The following is a 19,009-nucleotide window of genomic DNA, read 5'->3' as shown; positions in this document are numbered from 1 at the left end:
ATAATTAATAATAAAACTTATGTTTTAAAATCGTGTAGACAGTGTGGTTCGAACCCGCGACCTTTGGTATAACAACAAACAACACCAACCATTTGAACTGAACTAACATTTGATATATCTATACAATATGTAATATATATTCCTCACTTTGTTTAAGAATTCCTTTTCATCTTCATCATCTGCCAACATTTTAAAAAACCATTTTAAAAACAACCATTTTGTCATTTGTAAAAAACTTAAAAGAACAATTTTTTAGTAATATTTTCACTAAAAACTGGTTTGTTTTAGTAATATTTTAGCCCGAAAACAACGAAACGACTCATTTTTTTGTAAACATTTCACTCGAAAACAACGAAATGGGCCGTTTTGTTGCAAACTTTTAGCCCGAAAACAACGAAACGACTCGTTTTTTGGTAAACTTTTCCCCCAAAAAAACGAAACGACTCGTTTTTTGGTAAACTTTTAGCCCGAAAACGACACGACTCGTTTTTTGGTATACTTTTCACCCGAAAACAACGAAACGACTCGTTTTTTGGTAAACTTTTAGCCCGAAAACAACGACACGACTCGTTTTTTAGTAAACTTTTCGCCCGAAAACGACACGACTCGTTTTTTAGTAAACTTTTCGTCCGAAAACGACGAAACGGGCCGTTTTTTAGTTATTTTTCGACCGAAAACGACGAAACGGACCGTTTTTTAGTAAACTTTTCATCCAAAAACAACGAAACGGGCCGTTTTTTAGTAAACTTTTCATCCAAAAACGACGAAAAGTGTCGTTTTTTAATAAACTTTTCGCCCGAAAACGACGAAAGGGACCGTTTTTTAGTAAACTTTTCGTCTGAAAACAACAAAAAAATTGTCGTTTTTTATTGAAGTTTTCGTCCAAAAACGACGAAAAGAGTCGTTTTTTAGTAAAGTTTTCGTCTAAAAACGATGAAAAGTGTCGTTTTTTAGTAAACTTTTCGCCCGAAAACGACAAAAAGTGTTGTTTTTTAGTAAACTTTTCGTCCGAAAACGACGAAATTGGCCGTTTTTTAGTGAACTTTATTAAACATTTCGTCCGAAAACAACGAAACGGCTGGTTTTTTATTGTAATTTTCGCTCAAAAACAACGAAACGGGTCATTTTTTATTGTAATTTTCGCTCAAAAACAACGAAACATGTCGTTTTCTATTAAACTTTACGCCCGAAAACGACGAATCGGGCCGTTGTTTAGTATACACCAAACCCGAGCCCGAAAACACAATCAACCTAAACATTCCTTTAGTAAACTTTTCACCCGAAACAACGAAACGCGCCGTTTTTTTAGTAAACTTTTCACCCGAAAACAACGAAACGAGCCGTTTTTTTGTAAACTTTTAACCCGAAAGCAACCAAACGAACCGTATTTTAGTAAACTTTTCACCCGAACCGACCCCAATAACAACCAAACGAACCGTGTTTTAGTGAACTTTTCACCCGAAAACAACCAAACGAACCATTTTTTGTAAACTTTTCACCCTAAACGACCCCGAAAACAACCAAAACGAACCGTTTTTTAGTAAAATTTTCACCCGACAACAACCAAACGAATCATTTTTTTGTAAACTTTTCATCCAAACCAACCCCGAAAACAACCCAACGAATCATTTTTTAGTAAACTTTTACCCGAAAACAACCAAACGAACCATTTTTTTATAAACTTTTCACCTAAACCGAACGATGACCGGAAAAACGAGATGACCGGAATCCGTGGCGACGACATGGTGCCGGAGGTTAGGGGCTTTGGTCGGAATGATTTTTGGGTTTGAGAATTTGAGAGATTCGATTACTTGTAAGAGGGATTACTTGGTGGTGGGTTTGAGGATTTGAGGTTGATGATGATGAAGAACATCAAGTATGTGAGGTTGATGATGATGAAGATGCGTTGCTACTGATGATGATGATGGATTGTAATGAGTTGCTACTGCTGATGTTCTACGATGATTACTACTACTACTACTATTATTATTATTATTACTATTACTATTATTATTTATTAGAAGATTACTAAAATACCCTTAATATGTTGGTATTATTACTAAAATACCAACGGTCAACTGATGGTCAACTGACGGCAGGAGTCAGAAGAACCCGCCGGAGAAACACAATGGCGCAAAGTTCGCAAAATCTTTTTCAGTGGTTAACCCATCTCGCGATGATATAAACCAAGGAGGCAAATTGCAGATTTCTCTAATTAAGAAACCAATTTTATAGTAAAAAAATAAACGCATCTTGAGTCTCATCAAACCCATATAGCTTTTAAATCGGGTTATAACATCTGGGTTAAAAAACAAACCATTCTAACATAGACAAAAACATAAATAACACATTAAAAAAATGAAACAAACATTTGCTGCATAAAGAATTGAAGCCGGGTTCAAAACTAATACAAACATTAACCCTTACCAACCAAACCATCCAGTCAACACCAATTTAAATGTTGAATGTCAAAACCATTATAACATATAAAAACACACAAATAACATACTTTATGACACCAAAATTCTTAATAGTCATAAAATTCTTAATTATACTAATAGATAATATAAGTCATTATGCATTTTTATACACCCTAGAATAAATAAGGTTTGTACTCATCTCATCCTCCCAATACCTTTATGAGTTCGTTTGTTTTGTTTATATACAAACATTCGATAATTTATGTTTTTGGTGATTATTTTAATATAGAAACTATAACTAAGGACTTGTTAAAGCTATTTGTGCATGAAATGAAACTGATCATAGCTCGTATTAAACAATATCCCTGAGTATTAGTTAACCAAATATCAAAGGTTGAAACAAATGCAAAAATGAATCAAATTCTAGGAAAAAGTCAAAAAGCATCAAATCCTTTTAGAAAAATAAATTAAAGTTATTTCCTTTTGTAACATTTACATATTCTCTAATATGACTTTGGGTATTTTATTTCTTACTTTATTTAATGTAATACCAAATAACAAAAACGTTTGCAAATTAGTTTTTAATTGAATCTTAGTTTAGCACAAAAAAACTCGTAAGATCAAAAGAAAATGTTGAAATATGCTCTCCACAAAATCAATTATTGTTCCATAAATTCACAAGAGGCCAGTTTAGTCACAAATATTACAAACACTTGGTTTCAACCACCTCACATCTCGTTTGGTGTTGATTTTCAAAAACCCATACGCGTTATATATCAAAATCGAGCAACCAAAGTATATCAACTTACTTGTTTCTGTAGCCTCTTTTCAGCCATTTTGGCGGCCTTGTTTTGCGGTTCTAGCACGAGCGCGTGCTTAAAATCTGTAACCATAAGAATATTGAAAAAGCTTATAAATAAATAATATTCTTTGTTATAAAAACTTCCAACATGAAATACCTTGAAGAGCATCCTTGTAATACAAAACTGATTCTCTAGCAGTTCCTCGTCTCAAGTACGCCTTCACATTCTGCACAAAAAAAAGGTTATGTAGCGACTTGCATCAGTTTTTAAAAATAGGTGACATGTAGTTGTAGACAACTGATTCATACATAACAAATTTATATGTTTGGACTTTTTTACCCTTCAAAAATATTTTTTAACCATTAAGGCTAAAATAGACCAAACACATAAATGTTTTGTTGGTTATAATTTTAGGCAAATAAATGACATAATTGTTACCTTCTTATCAAGTGAGATTGCTTTGGTGCAGTCTTCCTCAGCTTGCTGAAAGCTGCATTATAACATCATCATCATCATGTCAGTGGACAACATATTTATATTTATATATATATATATATAAATATAAACAGACACACATATATTTATATATCTACACACCATCCTAATTCTAAGTAGGCAGCTGCTCTGTTGCAGTAGAAAGTAGCATTTGATTCATCCAGCTTAATAGCTTCGGTATAATAAGTTACGGCTTTATTCCACTGTCTTCCTTTGAATGCAGCATTTCCCTAAAACAATACACACCAAAAAATAAAACTAGAAAACATATAACAAACTTGAAATAAGGGTAAAAGAGTAAATACCTTCTCCTTTAACAATTCAGAAGCATCCAAGTTGTCATTTAAGTCTAAAGATGGGGGCAAATTAGTAACAGCACTAACTTGCCCTTGTAATGACTGATACATATCCAAAACAGTATCTAAAAGAAATTTATCAGCTCCATGATTTGCAATAAACGAAACACCAATCAGAGTATCTTCATGCTTTCCAAAAGGAACAGTGACCTGAAGTTAATTTTTACAAAAATATTAAAAAGTGGGATAACCAATTATCAAATAAGCGAACGGATACGCACGGCTTTTTGTTCATTTAATTACACGAACAGACATGAACTAATGTCTTGTTCGTTCATTTACGCCAGTTCATATTTGTTCATTTACTCCCATTTATAGTTGTTCATTTGTTTACGTGTGTTCAAATATTCATTCAAACTTATTTATAAATAGTATCAATCTAAAATCAGTTTTATTTTCACATTTTAAAACCCAGATTTTGGATGTATTTGTAGATTTAAATATTTGATGTAATGATGATGGTACTTTAAATTCTAATTTGGATACTAACGTTTACTTTTAACTCATGACAGTTCGTGTATGCTCGTTTATTTTCTTTTATGTTCATTTTGTGTCCATTTGTGTTCGTTTATGCTCATGAACCGCTCGTTTAGAATATTAACAAACGAACATAAACAAACGCAAACACGAACACGTTCATTTTCATAACAAATGAAAATGAATAAAATCCTTCTGCTTAAGTGTTTGTTCGGTTGAAGTTAAACAAACGAACAAAAACAACCTCCGTTCACTTGTAGGGCCTACAAAAAATTAATAAAGTTGGTCCCGTATAAAAAATTACCTGGCAGCAACCAGACATGGTAGTTATGCTTAATAAACAAAAAGTCCTATCATGAAACTCTGTTACTAAATTTTTCTTTGATTTAAGTTTTAATGAAGCATCAGCAACTGTAGGCACAACCAATATTCCATCATCCTGTAAACAGAACATGTATCAGTTGGCATCATGTAAATGCTTATAAACATGATATTTATATATTAAAGCATGAAAATAATGTAGATAACAAAGTTGTAATTCAGTCAGTACCTTTAAAAGACTGCGTAGAGCTGATCGCATTTCGGTCCTGACTTTGTAATAAGTTTTAATATTATCATGATTAGCTGTAATTACAGCATGAATAGAATCTGCCACATCAGATCCTAACTTAGGCTTGACTGTATTAATCCATTCTTCATGATTGGTCTTGAATTCATATCTGAAACATTATTAGTCATGTGTCATTAACTGTTGCAGTGAGAAAAGCACAAAAAACATAAAAAAAAGATTATTAATTTATTATACCTCTGTAATAATAGCATTGCTGCAGTGAGAGCTTTCAAAGTATATGTTCCATTTTGCAAATTTGATATTTGCTCATGAAAATATTTTAGGCTTGGTACGTTTGACAAAATATACTGACCAATATTCATATGCTTCAGTGCTTGGTCTGCACACAAAGTTTATAAAAATATTCAGTTAGGTTCACTGATTGTTCAGTTCGTTTACAGGCCTAGGTTCAATATCAGCATAACTAGTATATAATCAGGGATATAATTATAAACATCTTATGAAGGAACTTACAACCAGATAACTTTTCAGTTACTTTGCTAACAATATAAACAGTCTTCTGTTGAGGAACTTTAGATAACTGAAATAAATCATCCGCCACAATTACTCGCCTCGTCCTTCTAGGTTCCACCGGGTTTAAGTGAAGAAGAACGTGCCCGACACGATGCAATATAGATGGATCACGCGCAAATATTCCTAAAATGTTTAACCATCGAAGATATGTTGTTAGCATAGAATATCATTTCAAGTGGTAAATTATTATCATGAAATAAAACATACCGAGACTACATACCAACAGTGTCTAAACTTTGTGAGTTTGGTAAAACTCCAATAGTTGATACCACTCCGTGTGAAGGCCGGAATCCAAGAACGCCACAAAATGAGGCAGGAATTCTCACGCCCCCAATGGTATCGATACCTGGAAAATAAATATCGCATCATATTTTATATATTTGAGTTTCAATTGCAAACAAAAAAGTCAACAATACCAATAGCAAAGTCAACAAGCTCGGCTGCAACAGCAACAGCTGAGCCACTAGAAGATCCACCAGGAATATAAGATGGTGATGCAGGGTTTGTAGGGGTCCCATAATGTGAATTTTCTCCGGTTATCCTGAAATTGCAATTAACACACATGATATTCGTATATTGTAAGTTATCATATGTAAAATTTTTAACACAACAACTAACAAGGATTTAAAAAAAATGTACCCAAAAGATAACTCGTCTATGACAGTCTTGCCAACACAAGTAGCCCCATTTTTCAACATATTAGTAACAACAACTGCAGTCTTCCCAGCTTCCTCGTGAGTTCTTTTCCAATCGGGGTTCCCAAAGCCGGTCACATACTCTTTCACATCAAACCTAAAACATAACAGCAAAATTCAAAACAATTACTCATTTGTTTTATTATTATGATGCCAAATAAACAGAGCAAAAAGTTAATTGTTCTAGTTGTTTGATTGGTTGTTGCAGAAAACCTAATAAACTTAAGATTCACAAAACCAAAATGACACTACAACGTCTTCAGCCAACACTCCATCAAAAATGCATAGATCACTTCTTTTCGAGATATTTTCTACCGAGATTATTTATTCATCAAGTTAACAAACATCAAACAGCCAATATTAGCTTCTTTTGTTGAAGCTCATATTCTTATGTGTTACTAATCATCAACTATATACATGAATACAGAAAAAGCAATAACATAAAAATGCCTAACCAACCCATAAATCATATCTCCTAATTGGAACACTTATTAAAACTTAAAATCCACATGAGTAAAATAATACTGCAATGTCTCCATCAAAAAACACCTAGGTCACTTCTTTTTTGAAATATTTTCTATCCAAATTACTTATTCATCAAGTTAACGTTCATCAAACAGCCAATAGTCACTTCGTTTGTTGAAAATGACACTCGTATGTATTATTAACCAACTATATACGTAAACACAATAAAAAAATAATAACATAGAAAACCTAATCAAATCGTAAATCATGCCACCTAATTAAAACCCTAACTAGTATAGATAATTACAATAAGCGTAAAAAATTAGCGTTAAGCATTAATGTACGTTCATTAACGCTTCTTCTGTTAAAGATAACACTCGTATATATTATTATAATCAACTATATACACTAACACAATTAAAAAAATAACTACATAAAAAACCTAATCAAATCATAAATTATATCTCCTAATTAAAACCCTAACTATTGTAGTATAGAACAATAATAAGCCTATTTTAAATTTAACGTTAAGCATTTATAAACATTCACTAACGCTTCTTCTGTTAAAGATAACACTCTTATGTATTACAGACACACAATAAAAAAAATAATTACACAGAAAACCTAATGAAAATATAAACAGCATATCTCCTAATTAAATCCCTAACGAACATATTATTACATCCAACAGATCATCACAATAACCGTACATAACAAACAGTCATCATCATCCAGTTAACTAACCTAACAATTCATAAGCATTTAAAAAACTCACACGTCGTTAACGGCAAAAGTTAAAGCAGAGAGAGGCTGTTTGGCGGCGGGAGGAGGCGGCTGAGGAAACGGAAGCAACTCAAAGCGCTGGATAAAGACACCGTAGTCTTCTTTTACTATAAGTATGCCTTTCGATCGACGGCGGCGAGTCTCGGCGGTGATGATGAAGGCGCCGGCGACGGTGACGCCGATCACGATCCAGAGTTTGGGGTTTGAGGTGATCAGTTTCATTTTGGAATCCGAAGACATCAAGTTAGGGTTTGAATTGGTGGTGATTCGACGGATTTCAAGGTCGGTAGGGTTTAGTGGGATAATAATAATAATAATAATAAGGGTTTAAGGGAGTGTTATCGTGCGCTGCAAGCAGACGACAGGTGGGAATTAGAAAGGGCGAGATGGATGTATGGCTATTGTGCGCTTCGTGCCAACAAGTCAACAAGCCTTAGTGGTATATTCTCGAGGTGGTTTGTAAAAATGTGACACCATATTAAAACTCATCCTGATGAGCTAAATTATATGGTTTTATCTTGTATCATATATCAAACTAGTTTTTTATCCGGCGATTTGTGTCGAAAAGGTCGTAAAACCCCACCGGTAGTAAAACCCAAACATTGTCGGTCCCAGACATTAAGGCCATAACTCATCATGAGTTTGGTTAGTTTCGGTAAAGTTTTCGTCCAAAAACGACAAAAAGTGACGTTTTTAGTAAACTTTTCGCCCGAAAACGACAAAAAGTGTTGTTCTTTAGGACGAAAAGTGTCGTTTTTAGTAAACTTTTCGCCCGAAAAAGACGAAACGGGCCGTTTTTTAGTAAACTTTTCGTCCGAAAACAACGAAAATTGTCGTTTTTAGTAAAGTTTTCGTCCAAAAACGACGAAAAGTGTCGTTTTTTAGTAAACTTTTCGTCCGAAAACGATGAAAAGTGTCGTTTTTTAGTAAACTTTTCGCCCGAAAACGACAAAAAGTGTTGTTTTTTAGTAAACTTTTCGTTCGAAAACGACGAAACGGACCGTTTTTTAGTGAACTTTAGTAAACATTTCGTCCGAAAACAACGAAACGGCTCGTTTTTTATTGTAATTTTCGCATCAAAAACAACGAAACGGCTCGTTTTTTATTGTAATTTTCGCTCAAAAACAACGAAACGGGTCGTTTTCTAGTAAACTTTACGCCCGAAAACGACGAATCGGGCCGTTTTTTAGTAAACACCAAACCCGAGCCCGAACACACAATCAACATAAACATTCTTTTAGTAAACTTTTCACCCGAAACAACGAAATGCGCCGTTTTTTAGTAAACTTTTCGCCCGAAAACAATCAAACGAGCCGTTATTTAGTAAACTTTTCGCCCAAAAACAATGAAACGAGCTGTTTTTTAGTAAACTTTTCGCCCGAAAACAACGAAACGGGTCGTTTTTAGTAAACTTTTAACCCGAAAACAACCAAACGAACCGTATTTTAGTTAACTTTTCACCCGAACCGACCCCAATAACAACCAAACGAACCATATTTTAGTGAACTTTTCACCCGAAAACAACAAAGCGAACCATTTTTTGTAAACTTTTCACCCTAAACGACCCCGAAAACAACCAAAACGAACCGTTTTTTAGTAAAATTTTCACCCGACAACAACCAAACGAATCATTTTTTGTAAACTTTTCACCCGAACCGACCCCGAAAACAACCCAACGAATCATTTTTTTGTAAATTTTTACCCGAAAACAACCAAACGAACCATTTCTTTATAAACTTTTCACCTGAACCGAACGATGACCGGAAAAACGAGATGACCGGAATCCATGGCGGCGGCGGTGCCGTGGCGACGACGTGGTGCCGGAGGTTAGGGGTTTTGGTCGGAATGATTTTTAGGTTTGAGGATTTGAGAGATTCGATTACTTGTAAGAGGGATTACTTGGTGGTGGGTTTGAGGATTTGAGGTTGATGATGATGAAGAACATCAAGTATGTGAGGTTGATGATGATGAAGATGCGGTGCTACTGATGATGATGGATTGTAATGAGTTGCTACTGTTGATGTTCTACGATTATTATTATTATTATTACTATTATTATTATATTTATTATTTATTAGAAAATTACTAAAATACCCTTAATATGTTGGTATTATTATTAAAATACCAACGGTCAACTGATGGTCAACTGACGGCAGGAGTCAGAAGAACCCGCCAGAGAAACACATTGGCACAAAGTTCGGAAAATCTTTTTCAGTGGTTAATCTATCTCGCGATGATATAAACCAGGGAGGCAAATTGCAGATTTCTCTATATTATAGTAACCATTTAACACAATATATCATACATATAGGTGCTTGCATGTTTAAAAACATCAAGGATGTATAAATCTTGTACATACTTCAAATTACACACAAATAAACAATTTTAATGTTGGGGGTGTGAATGAGCTGGTTTATATCGGGTTTTGGCTAAAACTGAACCAAAAACCGAATTTTCAGTTTTAATTTCTGAAAACCATCTCATTTCAGTTTTTTTTGTTTATTATATTTTAATAATCATAATTGATATTGACCGATAATAACCCATATTCATTTTATCGCTACTAGCGGTCCCAAATTTAAAAAAGTTGACCCCTAATGCCTCCCCCCCCCCCCCCCCGGTTAAAAAGGACTTAACGACATTATATATTTTTTCCGAATTTCAGACTAATGTATTAGTGCTTGTGACCGAAAGGAGGATACGGGTCGATGGATGTGAAAATTAGCTCGAAACGGTGATCCAAAAAACTTGATTTTGTTAAATGGAAGTCCCAACACCCGAATTGAAGCATTGTATCATCGTTTTGGAGCACCGTTTCGAACTAAGGTTTACATCAATCGACTCGTATATCTGTGACACCCGGTAAATTCCCAATCCCTTAAACTAAGTAATCAACCTAATAATTAGGTGATTGTAAATATGAGCGCGCCATGTCAGTCAGCGCGTGCATTTGTTATGTGCGCCCTGCGCAAGCGCGCCATGTTAGTCAGCGCGTGCATTTGTTATGTGCGCCCTGCGCGAGCGCGCCATGTTAGTCAGCGCGTGCATTTGTTATGTGCGCCCTGCGGTAGCGCACCATGTTAAGAACCAGCGTGAGCATATGTTATATGCGCCATGCGTGAATGTTTTGGCTTTATGTTTTCATGTAACTTAACGTTATGTTGTCTATGGGTTGACCATCCCGCATGATGCTAAGGCGGGTGCATCCTAAATCGTTTATGCGCGTGCGGAAGGGAACTAACCTCCCCGCATGGCGGGAACATTGAGAGCTAGTTTGTCTGAAGCTCCAAGATGGAATTGACTTCAACATGACTGATCACTATGTTGAAATACCAAGACCACCTGGAGAATCTACAAATGAAACTCAATATCCCCAACTGCGAGAAGGTTACGCACCTACCCGCAGCAAAGAAATGTCCTACACGCAGAAAGCTATGCGCACAAAGTGATGCGCACAGAACACTTAGTCTATTCTCCAGACATAAGGAGATTACTCCCGCCCAAAAGGAAACAGTAGCGTGTTTCAGAGATTTTTCCACTTTTTTACTGTACACTGACAAAAGTACCTGAAAAAGCACACTGTAACATGAAAAGTCAACTGTCAGCCACCCTATTCTCACCAACCCCAGACCTGCATGTCCTGTCCAAATCAAATCAAGATCTTTTGTCTACTCCTCCACTTTTAAGTAAACAATAAACAATAATAATTTCCATACTTTATCATCATTACCCCTAGATATGAAAAGATTTCAATCCCCTAAAGCAAGGGATTGTGTTCCCTTGAGTTTGCCTATAAATATGTAACCTAAATTATCATTCAAAACACACTCCAAAGAACTGCAAACTTGCACTAATCATCTCCCGAGCATCCGTTATTTTCGATTCCGTTCCAGTTACTAGGTAAGCCGAGGTTATAACCTTGAGATCTACTTTCCAACCCTTATATTCTCCTATTTCTTGATCTTAATATATATACTTCTTGTTATTTAATCGTATTCTAGACCTTCAATTCCGAGGCCAACACCAAGAAAACCCGAATCTCGATTAATCCCTTAACAAGAACCACAGGTGAGTCTCACAGCCCCTATTTTCACTGTTTTCACTATTTTTAAACTGTTTTCGGGGCGAGGGACACGTACTTAAATAATGTTTTATCATGGTATACTTACAAGCTATGCAAGCGATTATGTGTTTAAGTTATGTTTCATGATGAGTAATGCAAACGGTTATCTAAGGTTTTCGATGTATGTGCGCTAGAACTCGAGTAAGTGATCACTTTACCATTGGAACTCTAAGGGTAGGGACTGCTGGTTTGATCCACCCACTCGTAGGGGTCGCACCTCTTTGCATGGACGAGTGCCTAGTATGGTCATGGGGCAGTACTATGGGTTTGAACCCGCTCGTAGGGGTCGCGCCTCTTTGCATGGACGAGCGCCTTGTTTTCCGGCACAACGTTCGCAGCGTAACCCGCGGGACGGTATTATTATTTTAGCTCGTAGTGGCAGCGCCACTTTGCATGGACGAGCACATGTTCCTGAAACGTTCGCAGCGTAACCCGCGGGACGGTATTACTTATTTTAGCTCGTAGTGGCAGCGCCACTTTGCATAGACGAGCACAGTTCCCAGAAATGTTCGCGCGTAACCCGCGGAACGATTTTATCAGAATATGTTGATATAACTATGTCTTACCAAGCATGTGTTTTAATGATGCTATCAGAATTATGTTTCAGAATGATTTGTATCAAGATTATGATGCAATACGATTTATCAAGTTACTAAGACTTGTGAACTCACTCAGTTTATACTGATTCAAATGTTTTTACGTGTCTTTCAGGAGATAACTAGGTAGCGCATGGAGTCACACTTAGAGCACCTCACGCTGAACATCTAAACTAGCTTTTTGGAAGATTTTAGTTCTATCCCTTCGATGCGCGTGGTTGTTCCCGCCGCGCATGGGGATATGGCGTGGAAATCTTCAATAATTTTTATACTTGGATGTTTTTATGTAATTTTTAAACAATGTAATGTATTTGTATTAAACTTTTCATGCGCAATGAAAATCTTACTTTGAATGTTTGCAATGGCCCGTGCTTAAGTATCAATTCCCACTCGCGCGCGCCCGGCTGTTTCCGCCGCTCAGGGCCGGGTGTGACAGATTGGTATCAGAGCACTGGTTATAGCGAACTAGGAAAAGAAGTTTTAACCTAGACTATAACCGTTGGGGAATCGCATGAAATATTTTTCAAAGAAAATACTTTCAAAAGAAACTATACACACACTTAGGAACACGGGTCACACTGTCTAGTAAATAATGATAACATTATGTGCTCAGAGTACATGCGCTAAGTCTGATATATTTTCACTCTTTTAAAAGCAAGAATGCCTCCAACTAAAGCCAAAGGAATTACCATGACACCCGAGGAACTCGCGGAAATAATCGCGCAAGCGATTGCGACACATGAGGCCAGCAAGGCCGAATCAAGTCAGGGTCGTCAGAATGAGACCCCAGAACCCGAATCAGGAGCCTTGGACAAAGGATGCTCCTATAAGACATTCATGGCCTGTAAGCCTTGGCCATTCAAGGGAACCGAAGGGGCCATTGGGCTCTACAACTGGATTGACAAGATGGAGACAGTTCTCTCCATTAGCGGATGTAGTGAGAACCAGAAGGTCCTTTACGCGACCTGCATGTTCCAAGAGGCAGCTTCGTCTTGGTGGAAGCTTCAAACGAAAACATTGGGGTGAGAAGTTGCTCTCCACAAGACCTGGGAGGAACTGAAGGAGATGATGATGAGAAAGTTCTGCTCTCGCGCAGAAATCCAGAATCTACAACAGGAATTCTGGAACCACACCATGGTAGGAACGGATATCGACGCCTACAACAACCGGTTCAACGAACTTTGCCAGTTGGTGCCAGACATGGCAAACACGGAGGAAAAGAAGATCGAGAGGTATATTTTTGGGTTACCTCCTGTTGTTAGGGTTCCGCTCAACGCCGCAGCGCCTCCAACCTTTGATGAGGCGGTAGCGCGGGCCATTACCCTTACAAGGGATACGATCCGTGCGGGTATGTTGACTACGCGCGGAATCGAGCAGCGAACCTCTGACCCCAAGAGGAAATGGAACTCTCACCACCGAGGGTCCGACTCCAAGCAGCCACCGTTCAAGAAGCAGGAAAGCGCAAGGGTTTACGCGATTCAGGCCGCGGAGCCACCACGAAAAGGATACAGCGGGCCTCGCCCATGGTGCAACAAATGCAAGTATCACCACGAGGGTGAATGCGCAAGAATCGAATGTGCCAAATGTGGCAGACCAGGGCACAAGACGATGAATTGCCGTATCAGAGAAGCTGGAGCAAGCGACAACTGCTACGCATGCTGGAAGCCAGGGCATTTTAGTCGGGATTGCCCGCAAAAGGGGAACCAAGCTCGCGGGAGAGCTTTTGTGATCGGCGCAGGCGAAGCTAAAGAAGAGCCGAATGTGGTAACCGGTACGTTTTTGCTTAACGGACATTTTGCATCTGTCTTATTTGATACTGGCGCTGACCTAAGTTTTATATCCGCTGAGTTTAAAGACTCCCTAGGCCTAGCAACCAGTAGACTAGACACGCCTTATACTATAGAACTAGCCAATGGTAGGCAGTTATGCGCGAACGAAAGAACTGAACAATGTGTTATAGTCATGGGAGGTCACGGGTTCAATATTAACTTGTTGCCAATAGACTTGGGAAGTTTTGACATTGTGGTAGGTATGGATTGGTTAGTTGAGAACCGCGCGGAAGTTATTTGCCATGAGAAGCAGGTTCGGATCCCACTGTTGAACGGAGAAACCTTGGTAATTCAAGGGGAAAGAAGGGGAGTTGCGACGAAACTGATTTCGTGCCTAAAGGCGCGAAAGTGCCTAAGGAAAGGGTGCTACGCCTTCCTGGCGCATGTCGTAGAGAAGAAAGGAGATGAGCGAAGAATTGAAGACCTACCAGTAGTGCGCGAATTTCCAGAAGTTTTTCCTGAAGATTTGCCCGGATTACCGCCGCCGCGACAAGTCGAGTTTCGTATTGATTTAGTCCCAGGAGCTGCGCCAGTAGCTCGAGCGCCTTATCGATTAGCTCCATCTGAGATGCAAGAGCTATCAAATCAGTTACAGGAACTATTGGATAAGGGTTTCATACGCCCAAGCTTTTCACCTTGGGGAGCTCCAGTACTGTTTGTTAAGAAGAAGGATGGTTCGTTCAGAATGTGTATTGACTACAGGGAGCTGAACAAGCTGACAGTCAAGAATCGGTACCCCTTACCGAGGATTGACGACTTATTTGACCAGTTGCAGGGATCCAGTTATTATTCGAAGATAGATCTACGGTCAGGATACCACCAACTTAGGGTCCATGAGGAAGATGTGCCGAAAACAGCATTCCGAAATCAGATTGGTCTTGAATTCATATCTGAAAATGAATAAAATCTAAAATCAGTTTTATTTTCACATTTTAAAACCCAGATTTTGGATGTATTTGTAGATTTAAATATTTGATGTAATGATGATGGTACTTTAAATTCTAATTTGGATACTAACGTTTACTTTTAACTCATGACAGTTCGTGTATGCTCGTTTATTTTCTTTTATGTTCATTTTGTGTCCATTTGTGTTCGTTTATGCTCATGAACCGCTCGTTTAGAATATTAACAAACGAACATAAACAAACGCAAACACGAACACGTTCATTTTCATAACAAATGAAAATGAATAAAATCCTTCTGCTTAAGTGTTTGTTCGGTTGAAGTTAAACAAACGAACAAAAACAACCTCCGTTCACTTGTAGGGCCTACAAAAAATTAATAAAGTTGGTCCCGTATAAAAAATTACCTGGCAGCAACCAGACATGGTAGTTATGCTTAATAAACAAAAAGTCCTATCATGAAACTCTGTTACTAAATTTTTCTTTGATTTAAGTTTTAATGAAGCATCAGCAACTGTAGGCACAACCAATATTCCATCATCCTGTAAACAGAACATGTATCAGTTGGCATCATGTAAATGCTTATAAACATGATATTTATATATTAAAGCATGAAAATAATGTAGATAACAAAGTTGTAATTCAGTCAGTACCTTTAAAAGACTGCGTAGAGCTGATCGCATTTCGGTCCTGACTTTGTAATAAGTTTTAATATTATCATGATTAGCTGTAATTACAGCATGAATAGAATCTGCCACATCAGATCCTAACTTAGGCTTGACTGTATTAATCCATTCTTCATGATTGGTCTTGAATTCATATCTGAAACATTATTAGTCATGTGTCATTAACTGTTGCAGTGAGAAAAGCACAAAAAACATAAAAAAAAGATTATTAATTTATTATACCTCTGTAATAATAGCATTGCTGCAGTGAGAGCTTTCAAAGTATATGTTCCATTTTGCAAATTTGATATTTGCTCATGAAAATATTTTAGGCTTGGTACGTTTGACAAAATATACTGACCAATATTCATATGCTTCAGTGCTTGGTCTGCACACAAAGTTTATAAAAATATTCAGTTAGGTTCACTGATTGTTCAGTTCGTTTACAGGCCTAGGTTCAATATCAGCATAACTAGTATATAATCAGGGATATAATTATAAACATCTTATGAAGGAACTTACAACCAGATAACTTTTCAGTTACTTTGCTAACAATATAAACAGTCTTCTGTTGAGGAACTTTAGATAACTGAAATAAATCATCCGCCACAATTACTCGCCTCGTCCTTCTAGGTTCCACCGGGTTTAAGTGAAGAAGAACGTGCCCGACACGATGCAATATAGATGGATCACGCGCAAATATTCCTAAAATGTTTAACCATCGAAGATATGTTGTTAGCATAGAATATCATTTCAAGTGGTAAATTATTATCATGAAATAAAACATACCGAGACTACATACCAACAGTGTCTAAACTTTGTGAGTTTGGTAAAACTCCAATAGTTGATACCACTCCGTGTGAAGGCCGGAATCCAAGAACGCCACAAAATGAGGCAGGAATTCTCACGCCCCCAATGGTATCGATACCTGGAAAATAAATATCGCATCATATTTTATATATTTGAGTTTCAATTGCAAACAAAAAAGTCAACAATACCAATAGCAAAGTCAACAAGCTCGGCTGCAACAGCAACAGCTGAGCCACTAGAAGATCCACCAGGAATATAAGATGGTGATGCAGGGTTTGTAGGGGTCCCATAATGTGAATTTTCTCCGGTTATCCTGAAATTGCAATTAACACACATGATATTCGTATATTGTAAGTTATCATATGTAAAATTTTTAACACAACAACTAACAAGGATTTAAAAAAAATGTACCCAAAAGATAACTCGTCTATGACAGTCTTGCCAACACAAGTAGCCCCATTTTTCAACATATTAGTAACAACAACTGCAGTCTTCCCAGCTTCCTCGTGAGTTCTTTTCCAATCGGGGTTCCCAAAGCCGGTCACATACTCTTTCACATCAAACCTAAAACATAACAGCAAAATTCAAAACAATTACTCATTTGTTTTATTATTATGATGCCAAATAAACAGAGCAAAAAGTTAATTGTTCTAGTTGTTTGATTGGTTGTTGCAGAAAACCTAATAAACTTAAGATTCACAAAACCAAAATGACACTACAACGTCTTCAGCCAACACTCCATCAAAAATGCATAGATCACTTCTTTTCGAGATATTTTCTACCGAGATTATTTATTCATCAAGTTAACAAACATCAAACAGCCAATATTAGCTTCTTTTGTTGAAGCTCATATTCTTATGTGTTACTAATCATCAACTATATACATGAATACAGAAAAAGCAATAACATAAAAATGCCTAACCAACCCATAAATCATATCTCCTAATTGGAACACTTATTAAAACTTAAAATCCACATGAGTAAAATAATACTGCAATGTCTCCATCAAAAAACACCTAGGTCACTTCTTTTTTGAAATATTTTCTATCCAAATTACTTATTCATCAAGTTAACGTTCATCAAACAGCCAATAGTCACTTCGTTTGTTGAAAATGACACTCGTATGTATTATTAACCAACTATATACGTAAACACAATAAAAAAATAATAACATAGAAAACCTAATCAAATCGTAAATCATGCCACCTAATTAAAACCCTAACTAGTATAGATAATTACAATAAGCGTAAAAAATTAGCGTTAAGCATTAATGTACGTTCATTAACGCTTCTTCTGTTAAAGATAACACTCGTATATATTATTATAATCAACTATATACACTAACACAATTAAAAAAATAACTACATAAAAAACCTAATCAAATCATAAATTATATCTCCTAATTAAAACCCTAACTATTGTAGTATAGAACAATAATAAGCCTATTTTAAATTTAACGTTAAGCATTTATAAACATTCACTAACGCTTCTTCTGTTAAAGATAACACTCTTATGTATTACAGACACACAATAAAAAAAATAATTACACAGAAAACCTAATGAAAATATAAACAGCATATCTCCTAATTAAATCCCTAACGAACATATTATTACATCCAACAGATCATCACAATAACCGTACATAACAAACAGTCATCATCATCCAGTTAACTAACCTAACAATTCATAAGCATTTAAAAAACTCACACGTCGTTAACGGCAAAAGTTAAAGCAGAGAGAGGCTGTTTGGCGGCGGGAGGAGGCGGCTGAGGAAACGGAAGCAACTCAAAGCGCTGGATAAAGACACCGTAGTCTTCTTTTACTATAAGTATGCCTTTCGATCGACGGCGGCGAGTCTCGGCGGTGATGATGAAGGCGCCGGCGACGGTGACGCCGATCACGATCCAGAGTTTGGGGTTTGAGGTGATCAGTTTCATTTTGGAATCCGAAGACATCAAGTTAGGGTTTGAATTGGTGGTGATTCGACGGATTTCAAGGTCGGTAGGGTTTAGTGGGATAATAATAATAATAATAATAAGGGTTTAAGGGAGTGTTATCGTGCGCTGCAAGCAGACGACAGGTGGGAATTAGAAAGGGCGAGATGGATGTATGGCTATTGTGCGCTTCGTGCCAACAAGTCAACAAGCCTTAGTGGTATATTCTCGAGGTGGTTTGTAAAAATGTGACACCATATTAAAACTCATCCTGATGAGCTAAATTATATGGTTTTATCTTGTATCATATATCAAACTAGTTTTTTATCCGGCGATTTGTGTCGAAAAGGTCGTAAAACCCCACCGGTAGTAAAACCCAAACATTGTCGGTCCCAGACATTAAGGCCATAACTCATCACGAGTTTGGTTAGTTTCGGTAAAGTTTTCGTCCAAAAACGACAAAAAGTGACGTTTTTAGTAAACTTTTCGCCCGAAAACGACAAAAAGTGTTG

The 19,009-nt window shown here is 36.9% G+C and overlaps 2 protein-coding genes across 2 annotated transcripts; both read right to left on the bottom strand.

The window, feature by feature from the left end:
* Nucleotides 1-3,162: 3,162 nt before the first annotated feature.
* Nucleotides 3,163-7,928, bottom strand: LOC143636905 (outer envelope protein 64, mitochondrial-like). Its single transcript, XM_077104388.1, has 13 exons — nucleotides 7,631-7,928; nucleotides 6,335-6,487; nucleotides 6,112-6,236; nucleotides 5,916-6,041; nucleotides 5,636-5,818; nucleotides 5,357-5,501; nucleotides 5,102-5,270; nucleotides 4,856-4,990; nucleotides 4,024-4,224; nucleotides 3,821-3,948; nucleotides 3,662-3,713; nucleotides 3,380-3,449; nucleotides 3,163-3,303 (listed from the first exon to the last, which is right to left on the bottom strand). The coding sequence occupies exons 1-13, from the start codon at nucleotides 7,876-7,878 to the stop codon at nucleotides 3,221-3,223; spliced, it is 1,818 nt and encodes a 605-aa protein (XP_076960503.1). The 5' UTR covers nucleotides 7,879-7,928; the 3' UTR covers nucleotides 3,163-3,220.
* Nucleotides 7,929-15,127: 7,199 nt separating this feature from the next.
* On the bottom strand, nucleotides 15,128-18,573 carry LOC143636691 (outer envelope protein 64, mitochondrial-like). The gene is made up of 8 exons (XM_077104222.1): nucleotides 18,271-18,573; nucleotides 16,975-17,127; nucleotides 16,752-16,876; nucleotides 16,556-16,681; nucleotides 16,276-16,458; nucleotides 15,997-16,141; nucleotides 15,742-15,910; nucleotides 15,128-15,630 (listed from the first exon to the last, which is right to left on the bottom strand). The coding sequence occupies exons 1-8, from the start codon at nucleotides 18,516-18,518 to the stop codon at nucleotides 15,442-15,444; spliced, it is 1,338 nt and encodes a 445-aa protein (XP_076960337.1). The 5' UTR covers nucleotides 18,519-18,573; the 3' UTR covers nucleotides 15,128-15,441.
* Nucleotides 18,574-19,009: the final 436 nt, after the last annotated feature.

This window comes from Bidens hawaiensis, unplaced genomic scaffold (genome assembly GCF_021521415.1).
Source record: "Bidens hawaiensis isolate Kalapana, Puna unplaced genomic scaffold, B.hawaiensis_p1.1 tig00000599_1, whole genome shotgun sequence".
NCBI lineage: Eukaryota > Viridiplantae > Streptophyta > Magnoliopsida > Asterales > Asteraceae > Bidens > Bidens hawaiensis.
The sequence above is the reverse complement of the archived record's forward strand: the minus strand, read 5'-3'. Positions and strand labels throughout refer to the sequence as shown.